Below are 15,311 nucleotides of genomic sequence, written 5' to 3' on the forward strand. Positions count from 1 at the left end.
ACAAGACACGTTTTGTTTTATTTTTCTTTTTCTTATTTGCTGCTTTTGCTCGAGGTTTACAGGATACATGGTTTAAAGATATGCACTTTATAAACTTCCACTGCAGATTTTAAAAACCAGTTAGTCTCTTTGTTAATTATTTGGGATGTTCAACCTCATACTGTAATCCATTTTCCCGATCTGTTATTGCATGTTACACATCTACGCACTAACATATTTGTATAAAGTATTAAGCCTAGTAGGATATTAAATACTTCTGTTTTGCTAGGGCTAAAAATACGAATGAGGATCCTCACACCCGCAGACGCGTGAGAAAACAGCACTCGTTCCCAAAAGGGCAACAAAGATGACCGTCTAAAGTGTAGAGCAGTTTGTGCATCCAGAGATACGAACTCTGTTACGACATCTACGGAAATCTGAACACTATGTTCCACGCAATAGACCGTTCAAATCTACACGTCTCAGTTGAGAGTGTTTCCACACTGTTCCATTAGAAATGTCCAGTTAGCGCTTAGGTGTTAAAATGTGAGAGAGCGGTTGAAATACAAATTTTACTTTATTCAGATTAACAGCAATTAATTGCAATAAATAAACAAATAAAAATCAGTTCTGGGTTTCCAAAAAGCAAAGATTATGACTAAATGGCAAAGCTGGTATTACACTAAAGACTCTCCCACTCTCATTTAAGATTGCCTTAATTCTACAATGAATTTGGAAAACTAGAATCAGAGCGGCTGCCAGAAGAGACTTATCAATAATAGGAGATCTTTAACAAATGTAGAAATGTGAACGAAGTCTTGGTTGCTGATACCTCCGCTAAGAGTTCAGAGTGCAGTAAGCATGTAGTCGGTTACTTATCCCAACCATGGAGTCATATATTGTGCCGTGTCAGTGCTGAATATTATGTCCACTAGGGGGCGCAATAGCCATGTAAATGTACACGATCGGCTTTTGGAGGGGGGTGTTGCGCCCTCTCTCGATTGAAAATGTATTTCGCCGTGAGTGTAACTTCACAGACTGTGGCCACGTGGTTTGTGCAGAAGGCCGGGCAAATATTTAGCAAGTTACATTACAAATATGTCAATAAGATACATTAATATTATTATCTTTATCTGATAAATACAACATAAAAGATGTTTAAAATGTCTGTTTTTCCCTTTCCTTATAAAAGCTTAAACTTTCCTTAAGCAAGGAGGTTTTACTCAAATCAAAGTTTGATTTTTAACAATGTGAAAGTAATGTAAAATACTGCAGAAGAGCAATCAATGACATACGAATAACTTAGCCCTCTTATTAATTATATGTATAGACAAAGAAGATGATATATGACTACTGAGAGACAAAAGGAAAGAGAGAATGAGAATCAGAGTGCGAGAGAGAGAAAGAAAGAGGGGATGAGAAAGAATACATTCGCTGTGTTTGTAGAGGTCAACATATCTGTACATCAGTAGATGCGATGCATATCAAACCACATCTACAACCTTACTGCACAACACTATTTGTGTGGGCTTTCTTTTACATACACACATGCAGACACATACATGCATACATTTGCACACAGACAAACACACACACATAGGGACCACAGTGCAGACCTTTGATCTAAGTGTATAGGAGAAGTAGAGTGATAGAGAGTCTTGTGGGCAGAATGCATCCCGTAAGAGGCAGACAGATAGATTCAGACTCACAGTGACAATAACACCAAAAAGCACCACACTCTAGCAGGCAGACCACTCGCCTATCATAGTGTCAGGTGAGACATTCAGCTCCCTCGCTGTCAGGGGGAGGTGGAGAGTGTGTGAATGGCATCAATAGATGCTGAACGTTACTGCTAATGTCAGTGTTCAGCAAGCCAGCATGCTTCTATGAATGAAAGGTAGGACATGAAGTAATTCTTTTCTGGTGTTGCCAATTCTAAACAAACGTTAGATAGTGAGATGATGTCGTATTATATTATGTTGATATTATGCAGTGCGAATTCGATTCGGCTGAGTAGTTAAGTGATACATGATTATAGCAAATAATAAACATGTGCTTTTTATTTTGTGGACACTTTGGGAGGTTTCTTTGACAAAAGAGCTTCCGGGAGAAAAGCGTTTTCACTCAGCTTGCCTCCATCATATCAACCATCTTCGAAGATAATAACATTTTCAACAAGAAATCAAAAGAAAAACCAGCACAGGCTACGTTTACTCACCGTAACACGCGCCGTACAGAACAGTTATCGTATCAAGCTCCACTTTAACTACTGCAAGAGTTGAAGGAAATGCTCTACATGGCAGAAATCAAACTGCCCAAAGACTGTCCTTAATAACCATTTAGAACATTTAGCGATAAGTAATTCTAACAATCATCAACGTATATTTACACAAACTTATATTACTTGTACACATAGGCCGTAGTAAAAGTGAATTAAACTAGGGCTTTTCAAACTACGTGCTGTTGTATGACTGTTAAAAGTGATGTATTTTTTTTGTAAATTTGCCTATTAGACCTATACCAGTTCATAGTGAGTTTCAATTTGTTTGAGAGAGAGGTATAGATTTTGGGCCACTAGTAGGTAGGCATGTGTAAAGGATGTTTGATTAGAGATATTCATTATTGAATCTAAAATATCGAAACAGATATGGAAGACGTGGCAAAGCACCAATCTGGAGTACAAAGCCAATATATATATATATATATATATATATATATATATATATATATATATATATATATATATATATATATATATATATATATATACACACACACACACACACAACCTGATGGTCAATAAATCCTACTCAATTAGTCATGCTAACACACTTTCAAGGGAAAAACACCAGCTGCAGTCTCCAGCCATTGGATTTTATTTTCTGTTCAACAACAAAAGACATTTTAACGAAAGACCAGGTGCCTTGTGGTAAAAGAAACAGCTCTATGTGGCAAAAAGAAGAAGTTTATGAGGAGTTTGTTACTGAAAAGCAGTGTCTAAAATTAGACAGTTAATAAGCAGCAGGTGCTGTTCTCCCCGGGGCCCCGGGAGAGCTCGCTCCAGGAAGTCTCCATCTTGCTGCCTGTTCCACGGCCCTTGCTGCTTGACACTGACGAAACCAAAAAACGAAAATCGTTCTTTTCAGTATTATTGCAGCAGCTCTCGAGCCCGCAAGGTCAGCACTGACGCAGCCTTGAGTGGCAGCTTGAGGAGCCGACGGCAATTTCTTGGCCATCGTGGCTCTTCTGTTGTTAACCTACAGGTATTGGAAGGGAAGAAGCAGAAGGGACAGGCGGGAGGAGTCTGTTTCTAGTCTGAGCCTGTGTGGTGGTAGTAGAGGTATAAAGCAGTATAGCAAACGTGCGCGTATTTTTAAACGGTGGTCCTCGCAAAGCTTTGCCCCTGTCCTACTTTCCCCCATTTTCAAACTCTTTTTATTCATGCCACTTGATGGATGGAGTGGCACAAGAGCAACAAACAAACTAAACTGTTTTGTGAAACATGAAGCAACTACATCTAAGTTTGTCTTGCAAAGTTCACAGCATGGCTATTTAGATGGTGTGGAACAGCAACTATTACAGTACTGACGTCTTAGATTCCTACTGAGCTGGACATGGTGTCTAGTGCTGCATGTTTTTAACCAGCATGCCTTGCAAAGTGTTCGGGTTGTTAGCTTGCTCAGGAGAGAATGTTAAGTCCCTATGTCTGCTATGTAATCATACAGATGAGTGACTTGTTCTGATTGACATGCAGTTATATTTACAAGTTATTTACAACTTTAAGAACTGTAGAAGTGATGAGCAAGTAAGAAGTATGATCTGGTTCAGATAAATTGCTAAAACAACAACTATGATTGTTCATGATCATCTCTAACAATGGCTGACTGGTGGGCACAAAAGCATGACATCATGGAAATGTCTGCAGTAGGTGTGAAGAAGGTTTAGCACAGCCAAATTCTAATTGCAAGGAGCAGTGAGCAAGGAGCATTAGAAGAAGGAAAAACGTCTTGGACAAATGTGATGGCTTTGCCACCTGTGCGTGCATGCCATGCACACACTGATCCCGAGTGCAAAGAAGAATTTGACTGGCTACGATGGAAACAAAAAAATCGAAAAGAAGAGCACCCAAGATCATAGAGGATGAAGAAATTGATCAAAAGCTACCGATCACTAGACTCCCAAAGCATATAGTTCTCAGTAGAAACAAGCTCCTAAACCCACCAAACCTTTGCTATCATGTCCACAGTCACATGCAAGGCAGTAAAGTAGAGCAGTTTTCTTTTGCAGTCATTTCATGGGGACAGTATAGAGCCTTTTGATAGAGATCTACAATATGGCACTGATCTACAATATGTCCCAGTCCACCGATGCTGGCCTGCATTTCTCCAGTCCAACAACTTATCAGAACGTTTATGAAGTATATTTATATGTCTGTGGTAAAGGTCAAAATGACAAAGTGAAACAATACAGCCAAAGTCTATATACGGGAGTATCCGAGCAATTTTCCTGCCATGTATTTACAGAGCAGAGCAGCAAAGTGAAGAACTGAAGCAAATGACATAATTAGATCAGTTTGATATCAAGCTGACATCTGGTGTTGGGAAGAACATTAACGATTCCACATAATATTGTTCCAACAGAAAAACCTTGTCAGACTAAAGAAAGGTTTGCTCTATCAAATCATAAAAATAACAGTTCTGATGCGTTGGTGGCACTGTTGCATATTACTGTGGATAGCAAGACTCATTTAAAAATGTGGTATTTAAATTTGAGTTATAAGAGGATGTAAAACATATATACAATATATATAGCACTACAGCGGTACCATAATAAACATGCTGTAATATAATACACAGTAATATACATACTGTACATCTGTACATTTCTAACCTCTTAAACTCCAGACATATTATTTAGTTGTTAAGTGTAAGGCATATTATCTGGTAACTACACTGAATTATTCAGTATCTACACTGACCCAAATATGAAAGCTGGGTCTGGGCTCATTAGTGTGTTCTTGGGGAACAAGGGGTTAATAGTGACATTATTAACACAGTCATAATTATTATTAAAATCGTTGTTATTATTAGGAAGTATTTGTTGTAGCTGTGCAAAAACCGATCTGCAAAATTCAGTGATTTCTAATGGGTATTTTAAGGGCGTATGTAGTAATAACTCATTGTCAGTCAGGGTGTAATCGCAGTGCCATGTTTAAAATGACTTCCTTTTGTGAGTGTATTATTATTAAAACATCTTATATTTCTTAACTTTGACATCAGGCCAAGAATGCCAGAGTTTGGCCATTTCTAAAGTCCTGAACCTTCCTGAATAATGAATGGATTAAGTCGCACTAAGTGTAATCTGTGTAGTGTGTAAATGAAACTGTGTTACTCCATTCAGTGAGTATTGCCTCTAGTGATCTGTGACTCTCTGGCATCAGTAAGAAACACTATAGGTCATTTAAAATAAAACATTTTGGATATTTTACAGTATAACCCTAATATGTCAGTTACATTGTCAGTAACATTGTCTACGTCTATCAATTCTATCATGTTAATCTAGACATTCGTGTGATGGACATGGTGAGGACTTTATAGTACTACATATTTCTCTATGAATTCTGTAGGGACTCCAAAGAAATATTTTTATTTTGAATTTCTATTTTAAGTAGTCAGTGTTACTTATTGTTTTCTTTCATGTAATAATATATCTTAATTTAGCAGTATTTGTACTTTCTGACATAACTGGTAAACATCATCATTTGACACCTCATGTTAGCTTTCCGTTGGGGCTAGTTGTGACATACGCCTCGCAAGAGGGCTCATGGGTACTACTCTACATGTAACGTCTCTTATCGCTGTGGTTTTGCCCAAGCATGTGTCCCTATCACCTCTAGACTGGCTTCTTTTTTTCATTTCTTTCAATCAAGTGAACACAGAAAAGCTTGAGTGGCTTTGTGCTTGGCCAAAGCGTCCATCTCACACATCGTGTGGTGAACCTTCAGCTGTAGCCTCACTTGCTTAGTTCTTGTTGTACTGTCAGCTGAGATCCATCTCCTGTGAATAGGGGCGGAATAGACGTGGGGGAAGGGTGGAGGATGTGGTTAGCCAGCACATGCTAAGGCACTTCACAAACTATAAGAGTGGACAAGGTCAAGTATGAGACACCAGAATAAGAATGTGGGCAGCTTGAAGTGGGGGTTTTGTGTGGGATAAAGGATGAACTGATCAAATCTTACGTAGGTTCCATTAGCAAATTGTTTCTACACACCTTGTTCTAATACTAAAATACTTTTCAAAAAAACCTCCACTGAGTTTATACAAGTTCATTTTACCCAAGCCAGGTCTGGCGTTTATTTCACTCAGTTCAAGCAAAACTGTACTAATTGCTATCTACGTAGTGAAACAGGAAAGCAGATAAGATAAGTTCCTCTTAAGTAGCAGTTTGGAGAAAGAGTACAGTGTGCCAATGATATCAGAACGGAAGTTACAAAAAGAATCAGCTTCTTGTATTGTCTCACAGTTTATTTATCCATTTTGAATTTTTCTTCCTTTTCATGCATGTGATTCGGTGTGTGTTTGTGTCCTGTCCTGTCTCAAATCTAGAGTGGGGGCTACTACATTTACATAAAATGTGGGTTATACATATGACAAGTGGCCCACGCAGTGTCTATCTGACACAGCTGTGGAATCTTGTACTCAAAGCTATGTCAATATTTCTATGTTAATATGTCAACAAGTACTTATAAGCTCTAAATTATTATAGTATCATTAAAACCATCTTTTCCATCTCTTCAGTCAGGTCAAAAAATTATTAGAAGCAGTTGATTCTTGTCTTATCTCAGGACCATGACTACTGCATTTGTCAATTATTATTATTACTTCTTACCATAGACCAGCAATAAGGCGATAAGCTACATAAGTAATTAGTTATTCTATTGTTACCTGAATTTAAAAAAAAGCTGTTAGATGGGTTGTTTGAGGCTTTGTCACAACCACAAAGGGACTTTCCTTTTTTCACTAAACCCTTGTCCTTCATGAGAAATCATTACAGGAAAGTAATCATACATAACCTTAGCAAACCAAAGCTTCTGAAGCTCAGGCAGGTGTAATCGTCAACAACTGGAATTAAACTGGATGTCAATCTCATGGGCTTCACTATGTTGATTTACTCCCAGCTCTTTAAAGCGTGCACTGTTCTTTCGAAGGATGCGGTACACAGGGCCCTGTGTAGCGAACAAAAGCTTCACATTGTGAAGATTCTGTCTTGTTTTGTGTCCTTTCCTTCTAGGTAAAAGAGTTGACACAGTGTCCAAGCAGTGATCTCAAGGAAAGTGTCAGAGTGCATGCTTACCGTGAGCAGCACATCAAGGAGAGCCATACCGAAACAGTCCGTCGCTCCCCGGCCACGGCCTGGAGAGGATGGAGTCGGCGTTCTCGCGGATCAGGCAGGAGTCAGAGGGGGAGTCCGAGGAGCCTTCCCACCGAGGCCTCAGCCTACGCCGCAAACGAGAGTTCACCCCAGAAGAGAAGAAGGACGCCTCGTATTGGGAAAAGCGCCGCAAGAACAACGAGGCGGCCAAGCGCTCGCGGGAGAAGCGGCGGGTGAACGACTACATGCTGGAGACACGGCTGGTGGCCCTGTGCGAGGAGAACGCAGCTCTACGAGCTGAGCTCTTGAGCCTGAAGCTCCGCTACGGTCTCCTTGGCACTAATCCTCCTTACGCAGCCCACCAGAGGTGCTTCCTACAAATACCTCCCTATGCCCCATACACAGCAAGCCCTCACCTAGACAGAGAGCGCTACTGGGAAAAAAGGGTTCAGGAACCTCCCCAGCTGCCTGGATGCCAGCGACCACCAGTGACCATACCCACGCACCCTTCCTCAGGGTTCATACCCACACACTCCTTCCCCATCAGCAGGGGCTGCGCTTACCCTCTGGATGCCCAAGGCCTCCTGTCCTCCTCGAATGCATCCATGCTCCCAGGCCCAGTCTTCTCACCACTGGCCACCTCCCACCTGGATCTCCCACGGCTGAGGTCCAGGGATCACAGGCCTGCATCAGATGAGGAGGGTGAGCAACAGGTTCCAGCCAATGGCAGTGCCTCCCTGCCTCACAAGCTAAGGCTGAAGAACCCCAAAGCAGCAGAGAACAAACATAGCAGAACCACAGCCATGTCCCCACAGCCCATATGTGTATCTGACTAATACTAGAGTGATCAGAATGGTGACAAGGGGCTGTATGATTGTTAAACCTTTCAAACATTGTGATGTATACCATGCTTATGCAAAAAAAAAAAAAAAAAAAAAAAAAAAAAAAAAACAACCTCTAAATCCATCTATTCTTTTTTGCCAAGTTTATACCACCATCATAGCCAAGATCAACTGTTACTAACTAGAGCAAGACAATTGCCAATCTAGGATGAGATATATATCTACTGGGAGCATATATCTGCCCACTATTGCATAATAGTATTTCCAGCCTGGGACAGTAATGACTAACATGTGCTTTCTTCTCATGTGCTCATGAAGGTTGCTAGCAGACTTTGCAGCATTCTACACATCCTGTGCACTCAGAGTTGCATTCTTAGATAGACCCTTCTTAGAGATGACAAATTAACTGACAAATTAACAGGAGGTTTCCAAATATCCTAAAAAATTACATTTCTTCTGTAATTTAACTCTGTGAAAGATAATGAAACATAACAATTTGAGCATTTTCATGGATATAACTGCAGGAAGCATAAAATATGTGAAGGAACACATACTGGAAACATGTTCTTTCTTTTAACATTTATCACCTACTAGAAGTTTAGCAACAAATTCAGTTAGTCTCACTCACTCTCACCTCATCAAACTCTCACCTCAGAGTACATCGGTTTAGACCCTATTGTCTTAGCACACTCATTAGAGTCAGAGAGTAACTTAACACATGCTCTTTGCATTCAGGTTAGGGGCAGTGGTAGCTCAGTGGTTAAGGTACTTGACTTGTACCAGGTTGCCACTGTTTTGCCCCTGAGCAAGGCCCTTAACCCTCAACTTGTACTTGGTCATATTTGTAAGTCGCTTTGGATAAAAGCATCAGACAAATGTAAATGGTGGTATTTAAATGGCTTTGATTCTCAAACATCTAGTTTATTCCTAATATTGCAGCCCAAGTAGACAACGACTTGTCCAATATAGCTTCTGGCACTTTTAGCGAGCTAATGATAAAATATAGGCTAAGTTATAATAATTAATCACCACAGGCCTTGCTGGCTCTTTCCTCATCTGCATGCCTCCTGCTACTACTTCCTTCTCTCATTGCAAAATGGTCTATTTGTATGGAGACCTGAGTAAACAATGAACATAGATGTCTATTTTTCTTCTGAGTCTTAAATTCTAACATTCTCAGTTCTATAACTGAGTTGGTTTCTTATGTCTGTACTGAAAGAAATATACATTTTTATAGAAAATGTAATAAATAAATAATTTTGCGAGACTTTTATTATTGTGTAATCTTAACCATGGCTAAAAGCTAATGATAGTCCGGTAACATGTTAGCACATTGCATCATTATTAGATATCACTAATGCCAGGTGGAATGTTATAAGAATTTACATGCTACATAATAAACATATATGTAACATGAATGTGTTCATCTTTCTTTTTTTCCAGGTTTTGTTGAAAGAAAGGTCTGCAAGGAAATTTGGGTAATGTGACAATACTTGCTAGTGTTAATAAAGTTGCAGGAATGAGTCGCGCGAATTGTGGTTTTGCAGTGTTAAGAGAGGGGGCTGCAAATGCAGTTTCAGTGGTGATGAAAGGGTCTGGAAAGTGGGGAAGGGGGTGTTTGTCAGCAGATATGACTCACATGAGTTAGTAATCAATCGCAGTTCCTCCAGCAGTCCCCACAAACAAGACACTGCACACCAACAACACTGAGTGACAGCTCAGATTAACACCGAAGACATTTCCCAAGCAACCCCTGATTCATTATAATTCTGACTTATTTCATGACTAAGGCAGTGAAGAAGTTGCTCGAAAGTGAAATAATGTTTTGTGTCCAGGAAAATGTTTTAAAACTGGTTGGTCTGTTTAGTAGTGAAATGGTCACTAAAATGGCTATTAGCTGTAATATTTTGTAAATATGCATCAAACTATCATTTTTTCTTCTTAAGATCTAGGATATACTTCCTAAAAGTGACAATAGAAGAAAATGGTGAAGCCATTGATTATAATGCTTTATTATAATGCATAACAGCTCCAGAAGAACACTTATTATTAGTAGAAGAAGTAGTAGTAGTAGTAGTAGTAGTTAATTTGACTTGGTTAATGCAGTGCTTTTACTAGTACACAACGTCGCCAAGCAGGTTAACAGAAAATTCAGACACCTGAGCAAACCAAAGGTAACGATGAAGGTGAAAACCTCTCGGGAGCTCAGGGGAACTTAAGTACATATAAAGTGAGGCACTTAGACAGAAAACAGGACAGATTATTATTGCCGTCTTTATCATCATCATTACTAATATTATTCTTGTTGTTGTTGTTGTTGTTATTGTTATGTTTCCAGTAAAGGAAAGCTAAATCTTAGGGGTTTCTTTGCTAATTGCTCAACATGGTATTTAAAAACCCAAATGTCTATAGATACACGTAATATGTGACAGTCAGTTTGGCATGATCCAGATATGATGCAGAAAACAACACATTTAGGCCTTGTTATTGCAGTATACCTATGTCATGTGGCTGCAGAGATAGAGGTGCCAAATGACATGCAATGTGCACCCACCAGCTCCACCCTCCATGAGGTTTAGGTGGTGGTGTTTAGACCTGAAGAAGGAGATTGGCCAGGGGGGGCTGAAAGTTTGACGCTTTTCTTCTGGTTCCCCTGATGAGCACTAGAGTCAAAAACGCAGCAGAAGAAAAAAGAGAAAAGGGGAACTTAACAGATTGTAATCTTTGTCTATTAGTTTGGCTCCTCACATCCTCAAAGCAAATGAACTCAGATTCACAGAAGTGCAGAGTTTGGCTTCTGAATTTTAATGCCACTTCAGACTGAGTTCACCTGCCAACCAATGTTTTTATTTCTGTATAATGATGAACCATAGTGATGTGACGTAGGCTTGGATAAAACTGGGTTTTGTATGTTAAATTAATGTGCCTCACTGATTCTATCTGTCTGAATTGGACTGTTAAGGCCATATGCCTTGATTGTACTGTTTATTTACTTTGTAAACTTGACATTCTTTGTATACTATATAGTTTGTTCTTCTATTTACATTCTCATTTACCCTGCAATTCTTCCCCATGTCTTGGCAATGTATATAGCTATGTACTGCTTGCTGTTTGATGCAGAAAAAATACAAACTATTGAGAACACTATACATAGTTTAGTAGTACTATATATATACTGTACTTTTTACTTGCAACACAACCCACCTAAGCAGTAAATCCTCAGAACAGTTAAGCCAGTAGCCTAATTTGAATTACTTCCCCTGCCAACTAATTGTTAAGTTTTACAAAGTCAAGTGTTAAGCATAGCTATGCTTAAGAATGATATATCCAGAGCTTAGGGCTAGAGGCATCTAAAGCTTAGATCAGCCCTAAGCTTTAGATGTATCATTCTCTATTCACAACTCCTCCATGTAAATAATTGTTAGTTAAAATTGCAGAAGCTTGAATTTATTTATTAGCAAAGCAAATAAATCAGAAAAATCTGAAAAGATGATGTTATGAACATTAGCCTAAAATTAAGTTAACAAGTGCAACATTTATTTAAAAATCATTGCTATGAATGAAGTGGTTCATTGTTAGAATATCATGACACATCAATGGTAAACAAAATCCTTCCAGAAAGTGACATGTAAATATAAATTTAAATTTGAATTGCATTGATTGTCTTATGCTATCTGTTAAATCCCATATCTAAATACACATACATACGTTTCCTACTCAAGCTGTTGAATAATAGCTGAACATTATCTCGCTAAAAGTGAAACAGTAGAGGTCTACAGAACTTCTCTTTTTCAGTATTATTCATAGACCACAGACCTTGGTGTGGAGACTATTGCTTGGCTCTGAAACACACCATTATATACAGTAGCATTCTACACATGCAGTGACAGTTTCCACCTCTCAAGCTTGTTAAGAGGTATGTCCAGAAGTTCAGCTGCAGAAGTGCAAACACCAAGCTGCAACTTAGGACTCTTAGCCAAAACTAGAGCATGTGGACACATGGCAGGGCTGTGTACGTAAAGCCAAGAGATGACACATAGGACAGCTCCAGAACACTTAAAGTTAAATACTCAAATTTATAGTCTTGTTTTTATTTTTAGCTTTTACTTGATTCACATTCAAGAAATGTGATGTTTATTTAGTCAATTAATAAATGCAGGTGTAACAGAGTATGTGTCTAGGGACTCTCATATTTAATAAGTCTAGCTAAGAGCTAAATAAGAAGCGAGTTCTCAGCTAAATCCTGAATATATTCATTTATGTATTTAAAATTTGTAGAAGTCTGCTCACCTTTTAATCTTGTTTAATGAGACATGAAATAACTAAAATGTTCCTACCCTAAAGAGAAAAGAGCATGGTGTGATGCTGGCAGCACAGAGGGAGCAAGAGGTGTGGTTGCTAGAAGGTGCTCTTTATTTTCCATAACTAAAAAGGTACTAGCGTATAGCCACAAAAATGAAAAACGGTAAGTGCTGCTTGTGTTTTTCCGTGTCGGTTCCACAACAGGTAATCTGCTAATGCGCAGCGCCGTCCCTGCTGACCTGCGGGTTGAAATAGTGGAAGGGAGAAACAAGGGACAGGTGCACATGGTTAGTAGGCTGGTAGGTGTGTACTGTGGTCCTCCCAGCGAGTGGGGGTACCCTAAAACACATTCAAATGGTGTTAGCCTTGTTCCAGCATGACAGTTTTGTGCGTATTCGGTCCACACTAGGTATGCACTCCAGGTCTCTGGATGTCGCCAACAGTACAGACGAAGGAACTTGCCCAATTCCTGGTTTAGCCTCTCCACTTGGCCATTGGCCTGGGGATGGTAACCTGACGTCAGACTCACGGTAATATTCAGTTTCCCAAGCAGTTTCTTTCAAGGTCATGAGGTGAACTGAGCCCCCTGTCTGAGACAATGTCCTCCTACAACCCAAACTGTTTGAAGACATGGCAGAAAAGCAAGTCCGCTTTTTTGGGTAGGCCTTTTAGCGGGACGAACCTAACCATTTTGGAGAAGCGATCCACGATCACCAAAATGGTTGTGTTCCCCTCAGAAGCAGGCAGGGCCGTGACAATCTATCGAGATGTGGGACCAAGGTCGCTGAGGAGTGGGGAGGAGGAGTAGCTTACCGGCAGGAGGAGTGCACAGGGTCTTGCTGTGAGCACAGTCAGTGCACGAGGACACGGACATTGTCAGGTATCTGTGCATGGCTGGCCACCAGTATCTTGCGTTCAACAGTTGCATGGTGTGCGTCGATCCCGGACATTGGGTACGCGGGTTCGCGGCCTCTATGCTGCAGTCGATGTCCCAGGTCACCACAGCCAAGAAACACGAGGGGGGGAGCACCGGTTCCTGACTGGAAGACTGGGCCTCAGCATGTTGTTGCCAAGAGAACACGTCCTCACGTTTTTCTCTCCCAGCCTGTAGGTGACACGAAATGCAAACCTGGAGAGGAAAAGAGACCACCGCACCTGCCTAGAGTTCAAACTTTTTGTGATCGGTGATGACGGTGAAGGGACGTCTCGCTCCCTCCAGCCAATGCCTCCGCTCCTCCAATGCAAGTTTCGTCACCAGGAGTTCTCTGTCCCCCACACCGGACGGGCTCAGCTTCCTTGAAAAGTAAGCGATGGGCCCTAGTTTACCTTCCTCCCCTCTTGCTTGGGACAGCACAGCTCCTACTCCCACATCCGAGGAGTCTACCTCCACAGTAAAGGGTCTCTCTGGGTCGGGTTGTTGCAACATGGAAGCAGTGGAGAAGGCAGTCTTCAGGTCCACAAGCACACTCTCTGCTGCCTCACCCCACCTTAGCTGTTTAGTTTTTCACCTAAGCAAGTTCATGAGGGGATTGACTATGGTGCTAAAAGATTTTATGAAGCGTCTGTTAAAGTTCGCAAATCTCAAGAAGAGCTGCAATTCCCGGTGCGTCCGGGTCTTGAGCAGTCTGTCATGGCTTCCACCTTGCTGGGTTGCATGCTTACGCTACCCTCCCTTATAATGTACCCTAAAAAGTTCACCGCTCTGCAATGAAACTTGCACTTTTTTAGCTTGCAGTAAAGCTGGTTCTTCAAAAGGGTACAGAGAACAGCACGAATGTCATGCACATGTTGGTCAAAGGAGACGGAATAGATCAAGATGTCATCAATATACGCAATGACCAATCTACCCAGGAACTCCCTTAAGACCTCATTAAAATATGCCTGGAATATTGAGGGGGCTGTAGCCAAACCATACGGCAGAACCAAGTACTCATAGTGACCGGCAGATGTGCTAAAGCCAGCCTTCAATTCGTCCCCTTCCCTGATCCTAATGAGGTTGTAGGCAGGTCACAAGTCTAACCTACTGAAATACCGGGCCCCCTTAACTGCTCAAGCACTGCAGGGAGCAGGGGGAGGGGATGGGGTACTTAACCAGTAGTTTGTTAAGTCCCCAGTAGTCCACACACGGCCTCAACCCTCCATCCTTCTTTTCGACCAAGAATACGTCTGCTGATGCTGGAGAAGTTGAGGGGCGTATGTAACACTGTGCTGTGGCCTCGCTGATGTACTGTTCCATGGCCCTGGTTTCCTCCTGGGAGAGAGGGTAGGTCCTGCTCCTAGGAGGTATGGATCCTTCCTTGAGGTTTATGGTGCAGTCCCACTCCTGATGGCGGGTCTGGGCTGTGTAGCCTTCACCAGACTGAACACCTCAGCCAGGTCGTGGTACTCCTGGGGGATGGTGAGGTCCCTATCAACCTCCGGGCTCTCATTCGAGGTAGACTGAAGACACACTGTCCTGTTAAGGAGGCACTGCTTACCACAAGAGAGCACCCATGCGAATATGTGGTTCTTGGACCACAGCAGGTGAGGGTTGTGTTTGCGTTGCCACAAGAGGCCTAATGTGACAGGGTGAGAGCGCGAAGGGATTAGGTAAAAGGAGGTTTGCTTTATCCCTAGCCTCTTCGCGAAGTCCCAGTCCATTACGTTCCCCGCCACCCCAGAGTCCACTAATGCTGCCGAGAAAACAAAGCGACCCTTGTGCGACACTTTGATCGGCACTTGCAACATTGAAAGGGCTGGGGAGAAACTCACCGGGTCGTTCCCCTTTTTCTGCTCTCTGCACTGACGGTGCATTCTGGCCACACCCAGTTGCATGGG

At 41.3% G+C, this 15,311-nt stretch overlaps 1 protein-coding gene across 1 annotated transcript; it reads left to right on the top strand.

The window, feature by feature from the left end:
- Window positions 1-1,695: 1,695 nt before the first annotated feature.
- Window positions 1,696-8,248, top strand: nfil3-4 (nuclear factor, interleukin 3 regulated, member 4). Its single transcript, XM_027018111.2, has 2 exons — window positions 1,696-1,876; window positions 7,270-8,248. Exon 2 carries the CDS (start codon window positions 7,401-7,403, stop codon window positions 8,184-8,186), a length of 786 nt encoding a protein of 261 aa, XP_026873912.2. The 5' UTR covers window positions 1,696-1,876; window positions 7,270-7,400; the 3' UTR covers window positions 8,187-8,248.
- The last annotated feature ends 7,063 nt before the right edge of the window (window positions 8,249-15,311 follow it).

The sequence above is a fragment of the Electrophorus electricus genome, chromosome 26 (genome assembly GCF_013358815.1).
Source record: "Electrophorus electricus isolate fEleEle1 chromosome 26, fEleEle1.pri, whole genome shotgun sequence".
Taxonomy (NCBI): Eukaryota; Metazoa; Chordata; class Actinopteri; order Gymnotiformes; family Gymnotidae; genus Electrophorus; species Electrophorus electricus.

Excerpts from the sequence above, each read along its gene's own strand:
- nfil3-4 (XM_027018111.2), top strand. The coding sequence starts at position 7,401 with ATGGAGTCGGCGTTCTCGCGGATCAGGCAGGAGTCAGAGGGGGAGTCC.